This window comes from Leptidea sinapis, chromosome 19, assembly GCF_905404315.1.
Source record: "Leptidea sinapis chromosome 19, ilLepSina1.1, whole genome shotgun sequence".
NCBI classification, from domain to species: domain Eukaryota; kingdom Metazoa; phylum Arthropoda; class Insecta; order Lepidoptera; family Pieridae; genus Leptidea; species Leptidea sinapis.
This window is the reverse complement of record NC_066283.1, coordinates 13484149-13511472: the sequence shown is the minus strand read 5'-3', so window position 1 is coordinate 13511472 and position 27324 is coordinate 13484149. Positions and strand designations below refer to the sequence as shown.

The following is a 27324-nucleotide window of genomic DNA, read 5'->3' as shown; positions in this document are numbered from 1 at the left end:
TAGTTTTTCTCATTTTATTGTGCCAAAGGAATCAATACATACTGGACGTTGAAACAATGCAAGCATAATAATAATAATCGAAGCACAATCATATTCGCATATTACCTCTACCATACGCAACACTTTCTTCCGTACAAAATTAGGCTCATCACACACGAAATACTCGTTTGATAACACTGAATGCGTAAAGAAACAAATCAACTTTCAGGACATATTTGAGGGCACGTTGAACAATAACCTCACAGATATGCCGACGCTATTATTTCACTGAGTTTAACATCGAAAATTTATTAATTCTATATAACACTAAAGTTAGAAATTGTACCCCGACATATTGTATATATATTTTACAACACCTTACACAGGCCATACTGATCCAAGATTAAGATATTATTATGCTTAACACATCGCACGGAGACAAATAATTAATGTTGACATTAAATAAAAAATAACTCGGCAACCACTACAACAGTTAAGTATTATTTTTATGTTACCTATTATATATATTGATATTGTAAAAAACTGTGTGATCACTTAACTAGCTTACAGAGTAATATTTACAGAATCATCACGCTAGCAATTCGTTTGTTAGAGCCGAATTTACAACATGACGCGCAGAAAGTTATCAGCTACGAACACGGTCCATATAGCCTACGATTTGACAAACTTACACTACGAATAAGAATATTATCGAAGTAACGCTGGGGCCTAATAGGCCAGTAACGCGAATAACCGTGTTAATCTGTGGTCAAGGGCGTAGCTAGGATTTTGATAGGCGTAGACAAACCAAGAATATACCTATCTGAGGTAAAAAACAAATCAACTTTGTTTTTGTTTATTAATAGGATCCTTTGGTAATATTACTTTACAGTTTGTGAGCAGTCCTGCATTATTTAGGGAAGGGCAGCGATTCCTCGTGCCCGTATATTGCTACGCCCTTGTCTGTGGCCATACAATTGTTTAACTCCGGAATGAATTTCGTTAAAAAAATATACAAATACGCTTAACGCCTTTTAACGCATTCTTTCTATTGTGGGCCCATTATAAGTTATTACGTGTTGGTTTCGCTTAATATAAACGCTAAAATTAAGTTCATTTTGTATTTTAGCACTATTCTATTCTTTCTAGTGTCTTCTGCGGAAGGGCCATCACAATTTCGCCTGTGTCAGTTTAATATAGGCCACCACGCTTAAGGTATTCTAGTTTTTAACAGTACAACTTGAACATTTTGGTGGTGGTAAAAAATGCAGACAACTTCACACTCTATTCCTTAGTTCTATGTATAAGAAAAGTATAACTAAGTGAACTTTGTGTGAGCGCAAATCTTCAACATATACTATATAATATCTATTCTTTAAATTCGCACCAAGGATTTATTATTATTCGTAGCCTTCAGATGACGACACCTCAGTCCATATAATATTTACATCCGGTTACAAAGGACGCATTAACTTACCTCAACTAACGTAAACAAATAGGTACCGTATAAGAGTTAGTAAAACAATATTCACGTTTTTATTTGAATATAAAATAATTTAAAGCTAGATATGTGGTTCGAAGGTATATCTGAAATTCCAACAGTTATATTGGCACATAATATTGAAGTGGATATTATTTTTTTGATCTTAAAAATTATTGAACATTAATCAATAAATACCCACTTCCAACATTACTTACAAACGCATTATGCACCCTACACATAAGTACCTGATATACGAAACGCGACCGTCCGTAGCCTTGGCGGCAATAGGGATTAGAAGTGCCAACACAATACAAGTTATATAACAGAAGCGTAACTCAGCGGTCCCGTTGAAATTTATACCGACGTCTGGGCGGACCGCTAGGGTTGCTACATACAAAAAGTATGACGGCGCGGCGCAGCTAATTCGAGCAGTCTCGGATGCGTACGTCGTGGCACGCAATAGTTTTGTCTTCCCAAGATCGCTTAGCGGCGGTGTAAATCGTGTGTAGGTATGAGGTATGTGTGCGTGCGATTCGATCGCTCTAGTATGAAATTAAGGTACTGTCCTATTACTATTTTATGGTGGCGATATGCCGCGCTCGCTCATGCCTTGGAACTTACAGGATGATGTAATTACGCACGGAGTTTGTGTTGATTTGAAAAAATTTCTAAAAGATGAGGTTTTAAAATTCCCAGACGTCCAAAGCATTACCTAAACGAAACCCTCGGGTCTATCATCAGCCATGGTGAAGAAGACATCACAAGAATAACCACCTGAGGCTTCATTCGACCAGCTAAAACCTATGTGGGAGTTAAAGGTCCACGGACAATGATAAGGATCTGACACATGACACTATGAGAAGAGAAAGAAACATAGCCAAGGTTTTTGAATATATTCTCAGCGGGAGATCGACGTAGCCGAACTGTGAGGAGGTAGGATTCAATCAATCGTGCTCTAAAAAAGAGTATTGTACTATTTCTTTGTAGGTGTAGTTAGTATCTTTTACAATAAAAGTATAGTGACCCTAACTTATCTGGCGCCTATGCTGTTTCAATCCTATGATTTGACACAAGGTATTTAGGGTGTGTTCCGATATGCATTGCGAGCACTGCACATTGCTATCACTGTAGAAAAATTCGTTCCGTTATGAACTGCCATTATACTGCCGCAGTATCCTAGGGAAATATATGACGTCATATATCGCCGCCATATTCTACTGTGAGCACTGGCGTTTTCGAGGTAAGGTACTCGCAGTACTTTGATCACGTGATAAGTCAAAACCACTCGAGTGCCTAACGTTTTATAAACAATACCTACAGTTCAATTTCAAATATTTTTAATATGACAGTACTCCAACAAAAGTTTTTTTTTAATGAACTAGAAAATTTTAATACACTCATTTGAATGCTGCGTCAAAAAATGCGGCTGACGGTATACGGGATTACGTTCCGTTTTAAATAGTAATTAGTAACCAGAATGGCTATAAAGGAACGGCTTCACAGTATACTAAATTGACGTCACACTGTACAGTGGTCGCAGGGCATATGGGAACATACCCTTACTTTTGATTGACATGGTTTGATATTTTAGAGGGTAAACTGGAGGTGTAATAAAAAAATGTGTAACCAGTAAGAGTGTTAATACCAGTATATACTATCAACAAAATAGAATAGTGACCCACCTTAATGTCCTTCCCTCATTATAATCAATGTTATCATTTTATGAGACACTGACAGTCCCACCAATTGTCATACAATCTTTTTCATATACAATATAAATCTATTTATAAAATTTTAAAAGAATTATCATCAAGGTGGATCACGAATCAATTTTGTCGATGCTACAATACAGAAACCATATATGAAAACCAATTTATGTTTGTACCACTAACATAGCCCCTTGACAAATAACATGTATACTACAATATCAGGTTATGCAAGATTTTTTAAGCACAAAATAATAACACCTTCATTAATTAATAAACATTTCGATGTGTTAGATCCAAAACTATCAACTAGACATCAATATTACAAACTAAAAACCTTATGGAATATCGCTGTATAGTTTCAAAATCCTAAAAAGAGGGTAACCCTGCAATAGGCGAATGAAAAGTGGAGCATTTAGTAATGGATGCCATACCAACATGATCTCATAGGACAGCGGGCGGCAGCATCTCTTGAGCCCGCTGAATATCAACTTCTCTAGTCATCTAGTCAAGTAACCCATCCATTCTCATAACATTATCTAATATAGCATAACAATACAATATAACTATCAGTACCTACCTAAGTTATATTTACAATTAAATGGAACCTATTCTCAGTCATATTAGAGATTGATGATAACATTAAAAAAATGAATAATATACATATTGGTATGTATCAAAGCAATAATTCGGGTATCAAATATTACAATATTATAAACAAGACCATGATAGTTAAAAACTGTTTTAATTAGTTTTTCATAGACTTGAGAAAATTCAATATTATTATGTTGTTGTGGTGAGGAGAGATGTAATATCTTTTTGTTATGAGCAATAACAAAATACTTATTTAAAATAATAATTAAAACAGGTTGTTGCAAGTTGTTAAGTGTATTATTTTTAATATGATTATCCAGAATATTTCCTAATAATTATGGTAAAATCGTTACCATTCATCAAAAATGATATAGAAGAAATATTTAAAACTATGACGACCATTTCAACGTAAGTTGAAAATAGCTTATGGCAGTGCCTTAATAAAAAAAAAGAAAGATATAAAATGAATCAGTTTGGCAACAAGAAAGAGCATGTTGCATAGAAAATGGAAGACAAGTTAGAAAAAAACACAATTTTATTGCACATACAATAATCAGTTATCAATAATACATGTTCAAAATTCATGTTACGGGTTATGTTAACCGAGAGTTGAATAACATACAATGAATCCAATCAAACTAATAAAAATCGTCTTAGGTATTATTATCATAAATGCATAAATAAAATAACTAACAAAATTGATAATATTATATAATGTATTCCACATCGAACCTATATTAATATTGTTAACTTAGGAGATGAGACAACCAAACTCACACATTAACTCCATCCAACATGGATTCATTTCATATATTACATCTAAATACAACTGAGCATAAATTGCAATACAAGCTGGTAAATTAAAGGGTGTTCCAATTAGTGATAAGTCACCCTGGTTTAATATCGGCCAGCAAGCGGCAATCAACTGGTACGGACTCACTTAAAATAAATGAGACTTAATGGGGCAACTCAGGTCCAGTTTAAGTCTATAATCATTTACAGTATTGACTGGTGAATGCCAATATTACAATAGATTAACAACGCCACACACATTAGTCGACCATGTCACCCAATCGTTCATGTATCAATGACACTCAATGAAAATAATATGGAAATTGTTCACAAATAACACATTACTTCTGTGGTCCGGTTTACGAGTGATAGCTCACCTCTACTTCTCATTTTGTTTTGATAATATAATTTTAAAATAATAACTTCACTGAATGCTTCCTGTCTCCTAGTTGTGGTCCGGTTGGTGAGGTCAGGAGAGGCGACGCGGGCGCGTGGTGTCGCGGCCTCTTCAGCGAGCGGCCTCACCGCCACTCGGCGGCGGCGGCCACCGTAGTGCTAGGTTGCCCCGGGGCGCACCCCACAGCGCCTGTCGCTGCCGTGGCCGTTACTAGAAACATAATTTAATTAAATTATTGCACTGCATGGCTAAGCAACACTTTAACAAGTATAAACTATCTCTGTTATAGTTTGTAAACAATCTTTAGTACAGTTCACGATAGCCCTGTTTCGCAGCCAATTAGTTATTTTTTCTATGATAATAAGGGACGAGACGTGCGGGACGTTCAGCTGATGGTAATTGATACGCCCTGCCCATTACAAAGCGAGTGTCGCAGGATTGTTGAAAAACCAGAAATTCTTATTGGCACTACAATTGCGCTCGACACCTTGAGACATAAGATGTTAAGTCTCATTAATTTCACCAGATACGGCGCCCTTCAGACCGGAACACAATAATGCTTACACATAATTTTTCACGGCAGAAATAGGCGCTGTTGTGGTACCCATAATTTAGACGGCATCATGCGCAAAGGAGCATTCCACTAGTAAACTATAGCTCAGTACTAATATAGATTCATTTCATGGATCTTAATAGATCTAGTGCAGTGAACTGACGTATCTCAAGTGGATAAAGAATTAGTCTACCCAAACAGCAATCACTGTTAGTATTCAATCCAGAAGCGTGCATTCCAAGCCAATAGGCATAGCCTACCTACCATATTTAGATTCTAAATAATATACCTACACTAGATTCCAAGTTAATTCAGATAAATTTAGTTCTTTTATTCGATAATCAAACTTCTATTGAACACCCAACCAAAATTTATTTGTTAAGGTTATACAACCACAGCAAAAAATATACAATGATTATGTAAATCGTTCTTAAATATGACCATCTATTCTATTCTATTCTTCCTACTGTGGCTTCTGTGGAAGATATACCACAGATTTGCAAGAATCACGTTAGATTAGACTACCAAGCTTTGAGTATGTGTCTTCTAAGTTTAACGGTAATAATCGGTGTTCAGATTACATAAAGTTTAATTTTCTAATAATATCTGAAACAAATAATATACATGCTTGTAAGACTATAAATGACATACACAAATAGAAATACTTAAATAATTAATTAATATAAGTACTAAATAATATTTACAACTTAATCTTATTTATTTTAATATATTTACACAAAATATTTACAAAAGGAGTGTAAATATATGACCATCGCAATTTGACTTCTTTGGCACTTCTCGGGTAGGCAAGCTTATGATAGACAACAGAACTGACAACTATAGCTGTCACGGATTAAACCACCGAAAGAAATTATATCTACATTATGATTTATGAGTAATTATTATGACGTATCTCATTCGCTTACTGTCCGAGTTTCAACCTTATTGCGCTCCCATAAGAGTTTTGACATCGCACATGACGTGATTCATGATTGTGAGATATAAAATATGACATTTCCGGAAATAAAAATACATTGTTTAGTAATCAACAATAACAGCGCCATTTTTTTAGTTGTGTTTTCGTGTACTTTATATCAGGGGCGTGAATTATTAAACTAATTACATTAGTTATTTGTTTTGTGTTGTTTTGTTTATTGTTAATTATAATTAGTAAAAACGAGTTGCGGTGTGTTTTGTGTTTAAAATTGGTAACAAGAAAGGAATTAAAATATAATGGACAAATTCCAGTGTCTCGATTGTGGCGAAAATACGATTTGTTTACAGAAATTAGGTACCCACGCATCCTTTTTAATTTAATTTATTGTTCTACTTGACCTGCTGTTTATTTTCTACAACGAAGACTGTGTGGAATGATATTGGTTACGGTGACTTGAATAATTTGACATACCTTGCTAAAAAACACGATCAATCGGACAGAACGGTAGAAAAAAGTGAATTTATATTTATCCTTATAACAGGAACTAAATTTTTAAATATTAATCGCAACTTTGACTAGTTAGGCTTACACTGCCTACCGCGCTGGAAAACCAATGCACGCCCCTGATTCAATCTGACATGTATTAGATGAAAGGTAAAAAAAAATATGCTCACACGTTTATGACAAGAATTGAAGAGCACAACAATCGCTGACATTACGATGCACGTTAATGTTATTGGCAGATATGATAAGACTGAAAAATAGGGTAAATAGATCCCATGGCCAAGACACTTGCAACAGTATCATCAAATGATAGTAAATACCCCGGTATTAGTTGTGTTAACCCACCCAAAGTAATAATAATAATAATATTGACACACTTTACACAAATTATCTTGCCCCAAGTTAAGCATATATAGCCTGTGTAATGGGTTACAATGCAATGATATATTTAATACAATATACTTACTTAAGCATACATATATTCATATAAACATACTTAATACATTTAAACATCCATTACTCGGAAACAAACATCCATATTCATCATATAAATGCTTGCACCTACCGGGATTCGAACCCGGGACCTCTAGCTTAGTAGGTAGGATCGCTAACCAGTCGGCTAAACAGTTTGTCAAATTGAATTCAAAGTGAACACACTTTCATAATAGTTTAAAAGTTTCATATTAAATGAATGCTACATTTTGTTTAGAATTAATAATCTAAAATTAAACAGTAATAAGATATTTAATGAAGAAATATTTTTATTTTATTTATTAAGGTAAACAAACAGTAAAACATTAGATCTTACGAACTAAAGTACTTTATAAGGTTTAAGATTAACTATAAAAATTGAGAATACAAATAGAAGAGAGTTAAAAAGTGCAACAAACTATAAATTTTAAACAATATAAAAGGTATTAGTTATGTTTTCAATGCTTGAACCATTTGATTTTTAAACATTCCAAATGACGTGCACATAATATCAATATGTCAACTACTTTCAGGTATTCGTCCAAAAGTCTGTAGTTAAATTTACGTTTTAATTTTTTTTTGTAAATGTTATTGCTTTACACTTATTTAAACTAAGAGACAATTTATTTTTTTTGCAGTATTCTCCAAATCGATCCAAGTCTTCTTGAAATTTGATGTGGTCCTCAGATGTTTTAATAGTGTGAAAAATTTTAAGGACATCAGCATAAAGCAAGATATTACAGAAGTGAAAGCATTTGTTAATATCATTAATTAGCAATATAAATAGCAGTGGACCAATTATAGAGCCTTGAGGGACACTAGATGTAACAAAGGTTGAGTGTGATTCGAAGCCATTGATTACAACCCTTTGTGAGCGATTGGATATATACGACTTGAACCATCGCCATAGATTGCCACTAATACCATCAAAGGCAAGTTTTTCGAGATGCATTCTATGCTCAACCCTGTCAAAGGCTTTTCGGAAATCAGTGTACACACTGTCTGTCTGGATAATAGACTCTAAATTTTCAAAAAGATGAGTCACATAGAATAACAGATTTGTTGTAGAGGAACGTCGTTCAAGAAACCCATGTTCAATAATTACATTATACAGCACTGGATGTAAGTGATTGTGAACTAGCCTTTCAAAGACTTTTGGTACGGTAGGTAAAATTTAACATAATTAACAGCCGTAAGATAATTTTTAACATAAAATTTACAGCCTCCTTTATGCACTGGTACAATAACTGCAGAATTCCATAATTTAGGGAAAACTCCGTTTTTAAGACAGAGATTAAACATATAATATAATAGTGATTTAGACGTAGACTTAAGAAATATGGGTGGAATACCATCTAAACCAGCTCCTTTGGATACATCCAGTGAATGTAGTTGTTTCAATACCTCGTCTCTACTTAATTCAACATTATTAATAATTGTTTCTAACGCATTATTTGACATGGGTATAATATTATGTATATCAAGTCTAGTCAAGTATCATATATGCTCCTGTCAGGTATTTGCGAGATTGATTTCAGGTTATTAATAAATCTCCAAAAGTAATTTGTATTTTCACGAATTTTATATCTCAGCTATATTTTGGTTTTTTCTCCCTTATCCAAGCACTTGTTTTATTTTTAAAACTGTGAATTAATCATGGCTTAAACCAAGGAGGAAATTGTGAACCTTTAACTAAACTCATAGGAATACCAATGAAAAAAATTTTTCATGCACATACAGCCTTCCCAGTGGTCTTATTTAAGAATAATTCTTCCTAATTGATTGTAATAAGCTCAGTATTAATTAAACTATAATAAGTATTTTTAAATTTATATAAAATTTGATTTAATGGGAAATATGAGGATGGATGATGTTTATGTTTAGAGACAAGTGAGGTAGGGGCAAAGTTAGGTAAGCAATCATGCACATTTGTATGTCGTATAGGTCGAGAATTCGGTTATTACAGTTTCTGTGTTTATTCATTTGTGTACAATTAAGTAAAGACATAAGATTTAGTAGAATATTAATTGATTCACAATTTAAGCTGCTTAAAGCGGGTTACATATGGGTGTTGCAATCAATCCATTCTAATGTTGGTAAATTAAAGTCGCCGATGATAATCAGTGATGTTAGGGGCTTGAATAATTTGGCTGAGAAAATTCATGATATACATAAGAGCAAATTTCTTGACCAATAGGTGGAATATAACATGCACAAGTTATGCATTTGTAAGTTCATGTACACAATTCCAGCAGTAGATGATCAACAAGAGGTGAGCTAGGAAGTGGAGTACCGGTGACTGAGCCGGAGGCGAGCGGGGGAGAAGAAGTAGGTAAGTCATGTCTCACTGCTGCTAATACTCCACTGCCTTCGAGTCGTCCACTGGCCGCGCGGTCCCTGGCACATCTAAATACCCAATAACGAGCATCAATAAATTCCTCATCAGAAATAATTATTATGCAACCAGGTTTCTGTCAAAATTATTATATCATAATTATGTTGCAAAATGTTCTTATAAAGAGTATGTAAAGAGGATAAGTACAGGTTGATGTTAGAGCGTGTCCAAAACAAATTCGTTAGGCACTTCTTAGGATACTTCAACGTATGTGGAGTGTACCCATTTTACCCACTTATGTACACACTGTTTGTGCTGAGTATGGTAGGTTGAGCGTCCGTAGGGAATTTTTTCTAGCAGCGTATGTGGTGAAGTTGTTGCACGGGAAGGAGCACAGCCCGGGGGTTCTGTGCTGCTGAGTCTCCGTGTGCCGGACTGGTACGTGTGGAGGCGCCGTCATCCGCCACTATTATCCGTTTCGATGGCGAAAACAAATGTGTTGGCAAAGTAGCCCTGGCGAATAGTAAGCAGAAAACACGCAAACAAGGTGTTTTTAGACAGTTTTTTGGTGAAAATATAGCATTCCGAGCTATAAACACTACTTAATCCTGTTACACATATCCTTAAGTCTTATTTGTCGGTTGCTAATGTTTGCTGTTGGTTAAAGTTAACACTCCAGAGCCTTTTTGAACTACCACTTTTCATTGCACTTAAACAAGTTATGACGCGTTATTTTAGTACAACTCTCAGAAAAGTTATTCTTATAGCTTGTACTTTTTTGTGTAGGTATATTTATTCAGATTAGTAGTGAATAACGAGGATCGTAAGCATATAAACTGTTTTCCACGCAAGAATTTGAAAATATTGGCTTTGTTACATAGATGGCGGGCCGGAAGCCGTGAACTCATATCGCTCAAGGTCGCTGGCATTTAGTGTCGCCTTAACTAGAGCCCTTCGCCACATAAATGAACTCCACAGCAAAGTGGACATTTCTGGGTGTACGTGGAGTGAACTCGCAAGGGTATTGTTATATGTAGTATGTATGTCATGGTAAATAGTTGTATGTTAAAATATTTTGTATTTTCTGGTGTGATGTATTATTTCTAATGTAATTTTTGGTTCATTATTTAATGCTATTGGTATGATTTGTTTTAGATTGTTTGTTTGTTGTGTGCATATATTATTTTTTTTTGTTTGTAATTGTCGCATTAGATCTCCTGTAACGACAGTAGCTATGTGTGGTAAATAAAGTAAAAAAATAATTTGGTTCCGAATCCACGACAATTCTGATAGTATAGACACAAATTCAAATATTTTTTTTCAAGAAGATGCCACGGTACCGGATTATGATTGATATGATTGATGTTTTTTTATTTTTTATTTTATGAAAATAAGGGACGAGACGAGCAGGACGTTCAGCTGATGGTAATTGATACGCCCTGCCCATTAGAATGCAGTGTTGCTCAAGATTATTGAAAAGCCCAAAAATTCGTCTCGTCACCTTGAGACATAAGATATTAAGTCTCGTTTGCCCAGTAATTTCACTAGCTACGGCGCCCTTCAAACCGAAATACAGTTATGCTTACATATTACTGCTTCACGGCAGAAATAGGCGCCGTTGTGGTACCCATAACCTAGCTGGCATCCTGTGCAAAGGAGCCTCCCACTGGTAAATTAATGAATTTTGGTTGGAAAAAATATTGACATCTAATGGTGAAAACACTGTTTTATCAAACTTGTAAGAGATTAGAGTTCTTTTTCATAACAAAATTCAACTTACTGTTCTCTGGCTCAGGAATTTGATCATGTCGTCTTTGTGCTCGCTCCTTGGCGCCCGCCGCTACGGACACATGGGGGACACCTTGTAAACAATTTTATTTAGTATAACTAATGACGTTCTGTAGACAATATATAAATAAAAAGGCATAAAAGGCATTTATTTTCTCAAAATTGATTCCTTTGGAATTCTTTTTGATGTCATTTCTAATAACTACTAGATACTACTACCGCTTCGGAAACAAATGGCACTCTGAGAGAGAAGAAGCGGCGCAAGAAACTCTCCTAGCATTCATTTTTTCGCTCTTTTCAATAAAAATATACAATAATGTACAGTCATTTCTATCGCTATAAAATAATCACAATCTAGTCCCAGGCTGTCCGATCATTTAGATATTCAGCAGTGGAGTAATAGGATTTACGACAGAGCCATTTTTTTTATAAAACATTTAAATTTATTTATAGATAATGCCTGAACAGTGGCTGGGACTTTATTATAGAAGTGTATACATTTACCCTTAAAGCTATTATGTATCTTATGAAGCCTGCTAGAATTAGTTACAAGGAATCCCTTATTTCTAGTGTTATAATAATGAAAATCACTATTAAGAGGACATATCATGCGCAGTCTAAGGCCTATCGCAACTATTAGTCTAAAACCTTTAGAATTATATGCAAGTCTGACACAAAATATCCGTAGATCTGACAGACCGCATCGCACCGCGCCGTACAAAAAGTGCGCCAAAAAAAATATTATATAACCTTCGTGTAAAAACGCGCTAACGCAGACGACGCTCACTTTAGTCTGTAGTCTGCACCTGCTAGTGATTGACTTGTATCATGGCGCTAGACATCGATGTATCGATGTTGGTACAAGAATTAGAAAACAGACCAGCACTGTATGATACATCTTTGGTAGAGTATTATGACAGAAATTTAAAAAGAAAATTGTGGGATGAAGTGTGCAAATTTATTTGAATATAGTTTTGGAACTGAATGTTTAATATGAAAGAGTCCCCTTAATATTTATTCTGAAAGAATAGGATGAACCCACAATTCTCTATTTCTTCTTCTTTTTTATATCTCAAGTACGAAATAATACACCGCAATCTCTGTACTTCCATTGCGTGTACATCCCTACAGTTCTGCCGACGAAATGACCGAAAGTGTGCGTTGAGTCTGTGTAATATCTGCCAAAGATATTTTGCGTGCAATTCAGAATATTTGTGCCGCAGACTCGATAGCACAAAAAGTGTGTCATCTGCGATAGGTCTAATAGTGGAACTACAAAAGTGTGCTTAAAGACAATGTAAGCACATTTTTCTCTTAAGTTGTGTGTAAGCTGTCACTGTCAAAATGAAACCTTTTTTTTTATGCCAATACGGAACGAGACGAGCAGGACGCTCAACTGATGGTAATTGATACGCCCTGCCCATTACAATGCAGTGCCTTTCAGGATTCTTGAAAAAACAAAAAACTGAGCGGCACTACAATTGCGCTCGTCACCTTGAGACATAAGATGTTAAGTCTCATTTGCCCAGTAATTACACTAGCTACGGCGCCCTTCATACCGAAACACAGTAATGCTTACATAGTACTGCTTCACGGCAGAAATAGGCGCCGTTGTGGTACCCATAATCTAGCCGGCATCCTGTGCAAAGGAGCCTCCCACCTGAACTGAATAAATGATTTATATAGCTGCTTATCGACCAAGAATATTCTAAGTAACTGGAGTAAATGCGGCAATGTATAGATATAGCAGTCAAAGCTTATTATGGTTTTTATTTTTGACACACATCCAAATATTGTCGCGTAGCAACGCTTCGACGTATATGACGAGAGTTGTCAAACGTCATATCGTGCAGCAACGTACATGACGAGAGTGTCGAACTTCAAGACATTGATAATTTGAAATTAGCGTAAAAGTATTTACTTTAGACACTGTAGACCCGGGTTCGATACACCTACCCGTGTATGGAATTTTTTGGGTTTTGTAAAAGTTAATGGAAATTTCTAGTAAGTTCGGGATCAAATCGAACAGAAAGAAATGGATGGAAAATGTGTAAGCAGGATAAAAATAGTTAAAAGAATTTTCTAGTACAATTTAAATTTAAAGATGGAATGGGAGAATCATTTTGAAAATAGAACAGATCCGGGGGTATATAAGCCGTACTAAGCGTGGCCTACGGCAGTTCTAGTTCTGACTCGAAAGTGTAAAGAAGAAGAAGAAGAAAAGAAGAAATAGTGAAAAGTTGAAGTGTTCCAAGAAGAAGAAGATAGAAGAGACTTAGTGTTCAGTGCGGTGTTACGCGTTGAAGGTGCCGCCGCCCACAAGAGGAACAGCGGCAGACCGGCGAAGTGCAAATTCAGAAAAAGTGAACGCAAATAAAGACTCGTTCCTATAAGCGGAGTATTATTTCCAATCCCTGACCCACTCTCGTGTCAATATCAAAGTAAAATATTAGTAATACAAAGTAATTACTAGTATATATACTTACCGAATTTCAGCATATTCCAGTCAAAAACGTAGTCATATGTGAACCCCTGCCTGTGGAAGAGGGTGCGGAACAGTTGACGCAGGTGACCATAGTCCGGTCTTTCTTCAAAACGAAGTCGTCTGCAGTACTTCAGGTACAACTGGAACTCGATCGGATGATTCTGTTGAAAATTAAAGTACATATTAAAACATTTTATATGCAACAACAAAGTAGAGGTAAGAATACACAGAATAAATCAAATTCAAATATTTTTATTCAAAATAGGATTTAAAATCACTTATTGAACGTCAAAAACTACCACCCATTCAAAAGAGACTGCCTCAGCCCTGAGAAGAATGGGCGCAAGAAACTCAGCGGACTTTTTTTTTAATATAAAATATGGATTACAATGTGTATCACATTGTATCACACGTACAATAAACAGTTATAATTAAAGAGCCTGAGGGTGTTCGCTTTATTCCCAGTCCGTGGTGTCATTAAGAAAATCGTTTATACTATAATAACCTTTGTGTGAGGCTCCTTTGCACAGGATGCCTGCTAGATTATGGGTACCACAACGGCGCCTATTTCTGCCGTGAAGCCACTGCTCACATCACTATGTGTAAGCATTATTGTATTTCAGTCTGAAGGGCGCCGTAGCTAGTGGGAAAATAAGACTTAACATCTTATGTCTCAAGGAGACGAGCGTAATTGTAGTGCCTATCAGAATTTTTGGGTTTTTGAAGAATTCTGAGTGAGAGTCAGACCATCAGATAAACGTCCTGTTCTTCTCGTCTCTTATTGTCATAAAAAAAAACCTCTATTTTGAAAAATGCACGCACACTAATACAAAGTGCCATACAAATCGTGAGTGTAAGACGCACTTTTCTTTCTTTACACTACACTAAGTGACACTATCTAGACGTAAAAATTATCTAAGCTACTGCCAAACTAAACAGAAGTAGGTCACCAAATAGTAACTGGGTAAAAATACTTTTAGTAACAACAGCATTGTTATCGGATTTTTTTTTTAAATTAAAATAAGGGATGAGACGAGCATGACGTTCACCTAATGGTAATGGGATTCTTGAAAAACCCAAAAATTCGAAGCGCCACTTATATTGCGCTCGTCACCTTGAGACATAAGATGTTATTATGTCATTTGCCCAGTAATTTGACATTACTGCTTTACGGCAGAAATAGACGTCAATGTGGTATCGGATTACTTACTATAATGAACCTTTTATTTTGCTAACACTATAAAAATCACCCTGTATACTATAAATACACCTTGCATAGTTTGTCATCCTGCATACTTTATACATACCTTGCATAATTCGTCAAATGGAGTGGAAAGTTTCTTTTCTGATATCCTCTCATACTTCTGTCGTTTGGTCGCCGCTTTGAGGCCTTGCCACGGCAAGCTCCCCCGGTTAAAGTACATGAGAACATATCCTAGCGACTCCAGATCATCTCGTCGAGATTGTTCAATACCTAGGTGAGTATTAATTGACGCGTATCTAGCCGTACCTGCAACATACACAAATATTTATTTAAAATTTTCAATAAGTAATCTATATTAATAATGAATACGGCTGTATGGCTTGAACCCTTTGCCTGTCCTGAATAATGGACGAAGAAACAAAAAAAATAACGAATGACGCAAACGTCATAAAATTTTAGGAACCAACTTCAACCGGTTACTTTTGTGTTACAGTAATGCGCACGCATCTTAAAATTTCACTCTCATCATTTTTAAATACAAATATAAAAGCACTTCAATGAAACTGCATTGGAAAATATAACGACTAATTCAATATTAATGTATATGTTATATGGTTTACTTTTAATTATTATTATTTGGTTGTACATTGTGATGAACATAATTAAATTACTATTATGCCGCAGTCGCTAATCGTACCCCTTCGCTGCGGCATATATTTTAGCGAAGCGAGGTACACTAAATCAGAGTACAAAAACAAAACAAAATAATTCAAACAAGATTTGATCAATCGGCTCAATTTTCAAATAAATATAAATAGCGCGTGCTAATTTTGAATAATTTGTAAATCATGTTCGTTTTTAATTATAATAATTGAATCAAGTCGAAATTCAAACTTCTGTCTACACAATAACCTAGAAAAGTTCAAGAGCTTTCTATGAGTTCATTTTTTTTTTAAATTGGTCCAGAAATGGCCGAAGAACAATTTAAAACTGAAATCAATAGGAGGCTTCGCTTCGCTCAATAATCTTTAGATATGTGAATATATCTTGTAACAAGCGTAATTATTTTCAAATAATACGCATTGGATGTTATTTTTGCAATTTATTTTAGTAATTGTTAGGATATCATCCCCACCATCTGGATGTGTGGCGGTCCTCCCCAGTGCGGTTTTCAAGGAGCTTTCTTCCACGTCCTACAAAGCTGTGGAATGAGCTTCCTTGTGCGGTGTTTCCGGGACGATACGATATGGGTACCTTCAAAAAAAGCGCGTACACCTTTCTTAAAGGCCGGCAACGCTCTTGTAATTCCTCTGGTGTTGCAAGAGAATGTGGGCGGCGGTGAACACTTAACACCCGTACGCTCGTTTGTCCTACTATTCCATAAAAAAAAGCTATACATTGTCTTAACGAGATTTATGTTGTTATGTTTGTTTTAAACTTTAATAGGCCTTCTTTTTCCTAGCCTCAAAGTTGTGTAGCGATTATCAAATGAAAATTTATTAATAAAAAAATTTGAAATGAAAAAATAAATTATTATTATTTAATCTTATTACTTACATAGAAATTGTAAAAAAACATTTCAAATTAAACAAAGAATTATAATTAAAGTACATTTACAATACTTACCGGTCAAATTTTTGTTTTCTCTGTATGGAATATGCTGATTATTGCGAGGGTCCTTATACCTCTTAGCTAGTCCAAAGTCTATTATGTACACAAGGTTCCCCTTTTTGCCTAGACCCATTAAGAAATTGTCTGGTTTGATATCTCTGAAAAGTAAAATATCATGAATCAATAAATTATTATGACCGTAAGTGTAAGTATGTTATCTTTTATGAACTCTGCAATTGTATATAACATATTTGATAACTGCTGCAAATAAATAATGACAACGTTATCAGAGCCAATATATTGTTCGTGATTATGTGCCATATATATTGACCATACTAAATGAAATTTGAATAAATAAAATAAACCCCAATTCATTATCTTAATATATATATATATATACATATATATATATCTCTTTTGTGTGTATGTTGTAACTGAACTCCTCCTAAACGGCTGGACCGATTTTGATGATTTTTTTCAGGTATGTTCCAGTGAATTTGATATTGGTTTAGTTTCTAAATTCCCACCATATAATATAATTCTCCTAGTCATGTGTATGTTAGTGAACTCCAGCTAACGGCTGGACCAATTTTTCAAATTTAAGATGTGTGTATGGGACATCATCTGTCGGGTCCACTAGTATAGTATAAAACAGAGTAGCTCTTATCTGTTTGTCTATATATTCACTGTCTTCACCTAAAGCACTAACTAATTTTAATGTGGTTGCTATAGTTAGATAATTATTCACAAGAGGTTGTATTACTAAACCTTTTTACATATTTATGTGAATAGAACTAATCAATATGTTGCAAATAAATCAACATGACTTAACGATGGCAGAATCAAGATGTTATAGTATATCTATATCGAATATTTGAAAAACAAAATTTTATGAACGATGCGGGACTCGAACCCACGTCCCTCGAAGTTGAGAGTTGAACAAAGCACACAAGATTTCATGACGACACGTCACTCGAACGGTTCGCTCAGTTAGAAGAGTACTCGTACGGAACGCGAGACTCCTAACATTCTTTTATTCCATAACTATTTGAATAATTTTTATTATTATAACTAGCTGACCCGGCAAACGTTGTTTTGCCATATAAAGTATAATTCACGCGATAGTTTTATAAGTAATAAAATATTGCCTATATTATAGCCTGTACATCATTTTGTTCTATTGTCATATAGTTTTTGCAGCGCACGCAAAAACAGGTTTTCGATTGTACACCTTGTGTTACAAAATAGCAATTTTATTACGGATCCCTAATCCCTATAGCCTTCCTCGATAAATGGACTACCCAACACTGAAAGAATCATTCAAATCGGACCAGTAGTACCAGAGATTAGCGCGTTCAAACAAACAAACACTGCAGCTTTATAACATTAGTATAGATTTAAAATAGGTCCAGATGTAACTAGAGAGCATAATATAATATATGTAAAGTTTGATGATAGTGAAAAAAGCTAGATATGAACGAAAAGGGCCTGGCAAATGGAAGTCTGGAGTCCTGTTTACCAATTATTGTTGGTATGTATGTGTCTGTATAATATGATAATGACGTGCATGAGTGCACTGAAATGACCTCTAACAGAGAGAGATGGCGAGAAATTGTGAGGCGCATTACATCTGCCACTATTAAAATTACCAAAATATACAACAGCTACCAGGATAGCATAAAATATCAAAGCCAATTCATTCATTCGAAACTACCACAATTGGACCATAGAAAACATTAAAATCGGTATCACAAAGCCAATGTTGCCTCATACTGCAAACTTAAGGTCAAACGTTTGCGAGATGCCACTTAACCTTGCTGAAATATTAATCTTTTAAGGTAATCAGTAAAGATGCTAGAATAATATCGAAATTATATTGATTAGAGATATCGCCCGCAACCACATTTACGTAGATTTCATTTACGAATTACATTACTGTCTAACCAGTAGTGCACATCGCTCTACTCGAGTAGCCTGTGTGTGTGCTACACTAATAAATCGTACAGAGCCCTGCGAGTCCAGTAGAACAACGCCTTCAGAGCACTGTTGAAGCTGCCACGTGTTTTTTCAGCTGTTTGCACACGCAAAGGTCGATAGCTTTAGCGCTGTCCTATGTAAAAAAGCGGCTTCTCTACTCCACCGAATTAGAGGCAGCAGTAACAGTTATCTGAAGGCGATAGCCGACAGCGATGACTGTCGGTATGTTGGCCATTTAATAAAAAAATATCCCTTCCTACATATAATTACTAACACAATTATATTATAAGTTTACTAACAATGGATTCTAGGTATCTGAAATAAAAGTTTTATTATTATATCCATTGCACCCAAATTTGTTTACTATTTATTTCGTGTAAGCAGGTTAAACATTGTTGACAGTACTTGTATATTGTAAACATGTGATCCCTGGGCACTCCAATGGCTACTCAGATGATAATCACATAGTGTAAACACCTGATCAGCTTACACTTGGATGACTACTCCAGTGGTACTCATATATATAAAAATGAATTGCTGTTCGTTAGTCTCGCTAAAAATCGAGAACGGCTGGACCGATTTGGCTAATTTTCTTGAATTATTTGTGGGAGTCCAGGGAAGGTTTAAAAGGTGAATAAATATGAAAGTGTTCGGAATTATATAAAAGCAACAATTTTGTTTTTCCTTTGATGTGTCCATACATAATTTCTATGAGAGAATTTATTGACGCACGGTTTGACAGTTCTGCTGTGAAACAATTTCATTACGACAGCAGGGTGCATATTTTACGAAGTAATTTTTGATGTTATGATATTATATTATTGACAAATTCATATAAAAACATTATTTTATATATTATATACAGAACAACGTCTGTCGGGTCAGCTAGTATAGTATAAAAACATGATCCAAGTGCACCAATGAATAATCCTTTACTATGTAATGGGTACAATTGCACTCAGATCACTTGTTCACACAATTAGCAAGTATGATCTGAATGTAATCAGACACCTGTTTATTTATTTTACTTTTATTTAAAAACAAGCTGACCCGGCAAACGTTGTTTTGCCATATAAATTATTTTTAGAGTTAGACTTTTTTTTGGACATTGCTTTATTTTTCTAAAATAAACGTAGCCAAAGTTACACCTTATTACATCAGCTACCTGCCCATAAAAGTCGCCGGATTAGCCGGAACAAACAGACAGACAGACAAAAATTGTAAAAAATCTTATTTTGGTGTATATATATTCATAATATACATTAAGTAAAAAACGGTTATTTCAATATTACAAACAGACACTCCAATTTTATTTAAATGTATAGATAATTCACACAATATTTTTATAAATTATAGCCTATATGTTATTCTGGTGTGTAAGCTATATTATTGAAGTTTCATCAAAATCCATTCAGTAGTGTTTGCGTTAAAGAAGTTCAAACATACATCCAGACATACAAACTTTCACATTTATAATATTAATAGGATAAAAGTAAGCTGAGTTGCTCCTTATTGGATGAGCTATCTGCCAGAGAAAGGGCCGGTCCAAATCAGAGATTAGCCAAAACAAACTTATACTTAAAAAACCAAATTGAATTGACATGGAAATACACAAAATACAAACTGACAGACACTTTAAGATAAAACAGTAAGATACAAAAGTTGGCGCTAGATTATTTGTGCATATTAAAAAAAATCAATGTAGATTTGAAATGTTGGAAAATATCAGCATAGATCGATGACATCAGGCAAACTTGAAGTACCTAGAATAAATAATTACTTTGGCGATAGAACTTTAAAGAAAAGAATACCATATCTGCTTAATAGTTTGCCAGACAACATCCGACGGGAACCAAACAAAAATAAATTTAAAAAACAATATTTATTTGTAAAATAGGCTTTAAGATTTATTTTATGAGACTAGCTCGAACCTGTAGACAAACTGTGTAAACAGTTTTACAGGACTTTGTATTATTTTAAGAAGAATCTGTATATTTATAAATAAATAAATAAATAAAAAAAAAAGATGTATTGAAATGAGGCCAGTTCCGATTAAATAAAAAAAATATTGCCACTTTAAAGCAACATGGCACCACACTACAAGGGTAGATAATATATAATGGCCGGCAACTTATGTACAAAGTCAAAACTAAAAGGAATGAACTGTGAACTCTGGTGTTCCTGAACGAATTTGGTAAATTATGTAGGAATTTGTCAAAAGGCATTTTTCAGCCAAAATCCTGGACAAAACCCCTAAGGATCTACATAACGATCAGTCTTGTGCTACCTTCATCCAACCGATTCCGGCGATCATGACTAGATCGTTGGTCCAACTTAGGAGGGCCTACCAACACTTTGTCTCTCAGTATGTGGTCGTCATTGGACGTATTTTCTGCCACAACGACCATCCGTCGACATATGCCCTACCCACTGCCAATTCAGTTTTGCAACCATCTGGGTGACTTTGATAGTCCTACAGATCTCATTTCTGATTCGATCTTACAGGGAAACTCTAAGCACAGCCCTCTCGATTGCCCTCTGAGCGACCGTGAGTATCCTCATAAGGCCCATAGTTAGCGACTACGTCTGCGTTCCGTATCTAATCACTACACACTAGTTAAAAACCTTCATCTTCAGACACTGTGGTATTTGGGACAAGATGATATTACAGAGCTTCCCGTACCCTGCTCAACCTAATTGGATTCTAAGAGTTGGAATTGGACCTGCCCAACTGGATTACCTGTCCAAGGTCGTCAACCAACATCACTTCAACAATTTCGAGCGTACCGTTCCGAACTGTTTCGCGAGTAGGTACGATATGGACATTAGACATGATCTTCTTGACTTGTCCATGTTCATTTTGAGACCTCTCTCTTGGGAAGTTGTACAGAGGCTATCAAGCATATAGCTTAAGTCTTAAATGGTCTCAGCCATGATTACGATATCATCTGAGAAACGAAGGTGAGTGATGTATTTGCCGTTGATATTAATGCCCAGTCCGTCCAACGCAGCGGTGAACAGCTTCGGCTATATGACATCGCCTTGTGACTCCCCGCTGCAGTCGGATAGGCTTCAATATTAGATCCTGGAGACGGACTGACATGGTGGCGCTTCCATACAAACACTTCAACGCTTCGATATATCGACAATCAATAAGACACCTCTAGAGAGACTGGATCACCGCCCAGGTCTCATCGCATCAAAGGCTTTCTCATAGTCCACGAACGCCAAGCATAATGGCTGGTTATACTCCTCCGTCTTTTGTATAACCTGCCACGGCGTATGTATGTGGTCTATGATCTTTTCGGAATCCGGCTTGTTCGAGAGACTGGAAGTCATCGAACCTGCGCACGAGACGATTTGTGATTACCATAGAAAACAGCTTATATACATGACCCAATATTGATACAGATCTAAAGTTCTTCTATGCGTTTTATCACCCTTATTGAAGAACAGCACCACCATTACTGTGCCATGTTTCGGCGTTTTGCCCTCGAGATTGACAGAACTGGAGGCTTTGATAGCTTTTGGAGGATCGTAAGTATTACCACCAGCTCTCAGAATCGCGGCTGTTATTCCATCCGCACCTGGCCGGATATATCAGTAAAGTTACGGGTCTTTTGGCTCTTGGGTCTCCTGCCTTGCTGGTAACGGGCGCCGTCTGTAGAGCTGCTCGACTTCCCTCAAAAGTTTGGTTTTAGACCTTGCCATCACCGGCCTTCAGCTTCGTCAGTTGGATCTGCCCAATAGACAAGTCTCGTGCGAATTCTTTAAAGCCCTTGTTATGATCTATGGCCGTCTTCACACAATCTGTGTTATGGCGGCGTATATCGCGAACCAATCACTTGGACATCTGTCTATTTAGCTGCCTATACTAGGAAGCATCTTCTGGGGACTGAAGAGCCATTTGATGTCTTATACATCCATATATTTCAGCTTAGAATCTGATATATTTCTGGTTCTATTTGAACTTGAAGAATTTACACTGCTTCTACAGTCCTGTTATTATTATATTTGTCTATGTCAACACAGTCACCAAGGCATTCAAAGCGGTTTTACAATTCGAGTTGAAAGGTGTGTTGGATCTGCATGGGTGCAGGTACATAGACTTCACCAGTCAAGGCCGCTCCAGTTTTGGAATGATATTAAATGTGACTCTCACTATGCAGACATCACTCCCAGTTTTCACCGAGTTGGTCACAGAGACATACTTAATTAAATATTTGTATTTTGGTCGACATAATGAAGTCAATCTCTGGGATCTGGGCTTATTCAAGTCCATTTGCATTGTTCATGAAGAAGCTGTTCATCATATAGAGACCTCCTTCTTAATGAAGTCAGCCAACCAAATTGCCCCACTCTCAACTCATCACTGCTACATTTGCCCAGTTTTGAGTTGAATTCTCCCATGACAACATTGAAGTGGGTCTTTGAAGTGTGAATGGCTGTTGAGAAGTCCTCATACATGGCCTCCACCTGTTTGTCTGAGTGTATCGAGGTCGGAGTGTTAACCTGAATGACCTACATTCAGTAAATTTGAGTATTAGGTACATTATCCTAGTCATCGCACTCCGCACCTCAGTTACGTTGCTGACAAGAGACTTGTGAATGTGAGGAGCCGAACACCCTGGGACAGTTGTTCTCCCTCTGGGAAGTAGAACAGGTGTCCAGAATTTAGGATTATTGAGTCCTTACCCTGTCTTTGGACCTCAGATAATCCCACAACATCCCATTGCTGTCTCCTCAAAGCGGTCTTGACATTATATATCGCCTCATACAACACTCACAGGATTTTAGTGGTGATGGTATTCTGGTGTGACAAATATAAAACTTTGTAATTTCTGCCTGCACCTCAGCAAGAAAGGAGTGACTTACTCATGAAAAATATAGCAAACATCAGATTATTGGATCAAATAGTCTAAGCACAGGTGGTTTTAGTCACAATACTAAAAATCATATCATTGGTACTGTATATTTTATTTTTCAAGATTTTTGTGTCCTGAAGCAAACAATGTTCCATATAAGAAAAGTTCAATTGTATATAAAAATACAAAATATTATCAATACTACAACTGTGAAGTTATAGAAAATACCTGGATGACCAAGGGTTTGAAATCAAAATGGGTTAAGCAAAACAGTGGAAGAAATGAAGCATTTGAAGAAAAAGAGAGTGACAACTTGGAAGATGCTTGGTGTGGAATCTCAGTAAAGGCTTACTGAGGTGAGAAGTATTTTCCCCAATCTTCTTATTAATTTCATCCAAAATCTTTTAAACCATTTGCAAGTTACATGAAATATTATATATGTATTTACAAGAATTAATAAGGAATTTACAACATTTAAAGAGAATAATAGTGAAAGGGAAATGGAGGTGAGTCATCTCTGTCTATGACTCTTGGAGGAAGGTCTCCTATGGTGATAATGATGATACAACAGAAAAAACAATGCAGGATGATGAAGCACCCACAGGCATGAGTTCTATTATATGCAAATAGGTCTGGATTTTTTAATTATTGTTAACAAAGTTACAAAGTTAAACACACTTTCATTTTTAACAGCCTAGTATGGGCATTAAATACAAAATTATGTTACATGTAGCTGTATTCACACTCTACCTAAAAATGTTTTAAGACTTATTATTAGATTCTATAGAAAATAGAATCAAAAATTTATTTAACCATTATAGTTCAACAGTACATAAAGGTGAGTTCAAATACTATTATAAATATGAACCTATAGATATGTAATTTTATAATCTTACCTGTGAATAAAATTTCTGTAGTGAATGTCTTCAATGCGGGTAATTAGTTGATCAGCAAGCAGAAGAACTGTCTTAAGAGAAAATCGACGGGAACAAAAATTAAATAGATCCTCTAATGAAGGACCCAATAGTTCCATTACCATGACATTGTAATCTCCTTCAGAACCACACCATTTTATAGTAGGTATTCCAACTGTTGAAAAGTTAGTATTTTAATATTAAACAAAACACTCAATACAACAATAATTTTAATATTTATAAAAAATATAGAACTTACTGCCTCCTCTCATAAGTTTGTAAAATTTGCTTTCTATATGCAGCTGTGGATGTCTTGTTTTTATGCATTCTAGTTTGATAGCAACTTCCTCTCGGGTTACAATATTTGTGCCTGCAAAATGTAAATAATTCATTAAATAAACTCAATCTCATATTAAAACATAATACTATGAGCATGCAGTGTGTGGTGGCAATACAAGGTATGTATTTAAAGCTATATGGTTATGAACATTGTTATTTTGAATCTAAGAAATCGAATCAAATCTTGGATTCATATTAATAATACATGATGAAGTTGTGTCAGATAAATTATTCATTTACAAGGTAAGGAAGTAAAATTGCGACATATATTTATTGAAACTCATGTCCTTTAAAAAACTTCCATATTTTCGTCTAGGCACGTGCTATACTAAAACCATGGATGGAAGATTTCATTATTATTTCTATAATTAAGCATATGTAACACACTTTTATGCTCACTTTAGAGACTTAGGAATACAGGTGGATAAAAAAATTACAGCTGGGAACTATCTTTCTTTGTTTACAAAGTAATATATACTTGCCCAAATAAATGTCTCCAAAAGATCCAGACCCAATTTTACGTCCCAATCTATATTTGTTACCAACACGTAGCTCCATTTTCATGCTTTGCGTACTACGATACATACTAAAATCACTGCCTACCAAATCATTACAGATCGGCCATATTTGCGAGACGCAGATCTTTACATGAAGAAATTTGTAAGTTATTTCTTCTCTGAAAAAAAATACTTGGCACTTTTACTTGATGTAGTTATTAAAAAACGAGGACGTACACCTAATTATATGATGGTATTCATCAATTGTGTTGAATTTTATTCTTTCCCAAAACAGCACACGAAAAAGATGGTAGGTAATGAGGAATTTTGTGTTGCCACCAAAGATTATAGATTTGATAGGTACTTGATAAGTTGATAGGTAGCTCTACAAGTCTATAGGTATGTTTACTTTTTATTTATTTATTGGCATGGGATGCAAGTCTTTATGCTCATAGGTTGCCTTAATAAGCCATTGATACTTTACATTCCTTATTGTTTAAAAACATCAAGTTGTTCATTTCAATCTCATTCAATTTAAATATTTTTAATCGATTTTCGTTGTGTCACGCCAAAGATATAATTGCACAATTACATATTGTTTGGCATAAACTTCTTGCGTGCGTACAAACTTAAAAATTATCACATACACATTATCACAAATTTAAAAAGTATTAAATTTAAAAGTAAATTATTTTGGATAATCTTTAACGCAGTATTGGGGAGAAAAAGATTACCACGCGATAAGGCTAAGCATATTTAGGCCTTTAAAAAAAACTTAAAGTAGCAAGGTCAAACATACCTACGTTAGGTCACGTAACAAAACGAGACAAGGATAGAAAGGATCGAAGCGACCTAATGTCAAAAAGTTAAAATTGACTGTTCAGTTCCGACTGTGATGAAGTTCCGTTTCGCTTAGGGAAATATGGGTATTCCTGTAGCGCGATCGAACGTCAATTGTTGGGAAATGCGTATTAGTATCCTATGCTACCGACTGTTAGTAAGAATTTTGGAACTAGGGAGAACAAACTCACTGCAAGTAACAATTTTCTTTAAAAATAAATATTAAATCATTGATATAAATGTTTCCCTATGATATTGGGTAATTGTAAGGATCTGATGTCAGAACCATACAACATAATATTTGGAATTTGACAGGGTATTTTCTGATAAATAGAACTCATAATCAGAAATTTTATTAATTTAATTTAAGATTAAATTAATTTAATTAGAGACCAAAATATTATAAGAAAATTGTCATTCATTGTATATTTTTATTGTATATTGTCATTCTTTTATAAAAAATTGGGTTGTTGATTTGTCTGGTGCTTACATGAAATCAGCAATGACAGAGAATCTATCGATTAATTCTGAACAAATAGACTTTATATAGAATTGACCAAAATATTTGACGTTATAGATCACCATATTTTATTGAAAAATCATAGCAGCTGCGGTGTCAATGGTAATCTTATTAGATTACCATTGACACCTGAGAAGGGGCTTGAAAATTGCTTGATAAACTTGGGTTATATTGTCACGAACGTTTATTGGACTTCGGGAGTACCACAGGGCTGCACACTTCGCCCGATATTGTTTGGGCTTTTTCTAAATGATGAAGTTGAGTGTTTCAAATATTGTCATGGTCTTAAAATATGTAAAAGAATAGAAGACATCAATGACTTTATAAAAAAAAAACAAGATTTAATTTAATTTAATTAAAAATTAAATCATTTAAAATGTTACATTATCACGTTTAGCAGAAAAGTAAAAAATGTCAACTTTGCATACAGTATAAACGGGAATGTTCTAGAGAAACTCAACTAAATCGGTGACCTCGAGATCATTTTTGATACAAAATTAAAATTTATGCTTACCACATTTAGATAACATAAT

General features: G+C 35.1%; 1 protein-coding gene across 2 annotated transcripts; it reads right to left on the bottom strand.

Annotated features, from left to right (window-relative positions):
* Positions 1-25765, bottom strand: LOC126969826 (casein kinase I). 2 transcript variants are annotated; one of them, XR_007730464.1, is made up of 9 exons: positions 25417-25765; positions 24855-24965; positions 24578-24770; positions 16855-16997; positions 15332-15534; positions 14026-14185; positions 11532-11612; positions 9710-9822; positions 1-5161 (listed from the first exon to the last, which is right to left on the bottom strand). XR_007730464.1 is itself a non-coding variant. In XM_050815390.1 (8 exons), the coding sequence occupies exons 1-8, from the start codon at positions 25517-25519 to the stop codon at positions 5076-5078; spliced, it is 1080 nt and encodes a 359-aa protein (XP_050671347.1). In that variant the 5' UTR covers positions 25520-25765; the 3' UTR covers positions 1-5075. The 2 variants fall into 2 exon arrangements, 1 of the variants encoding a protein (XP_050671347.1); XM_050815390.1 differs by lacking the exon at positions 9710-9822.
* Between the last annotated feature and the right edge of the window lie 1559 nt (positions 25766-27324).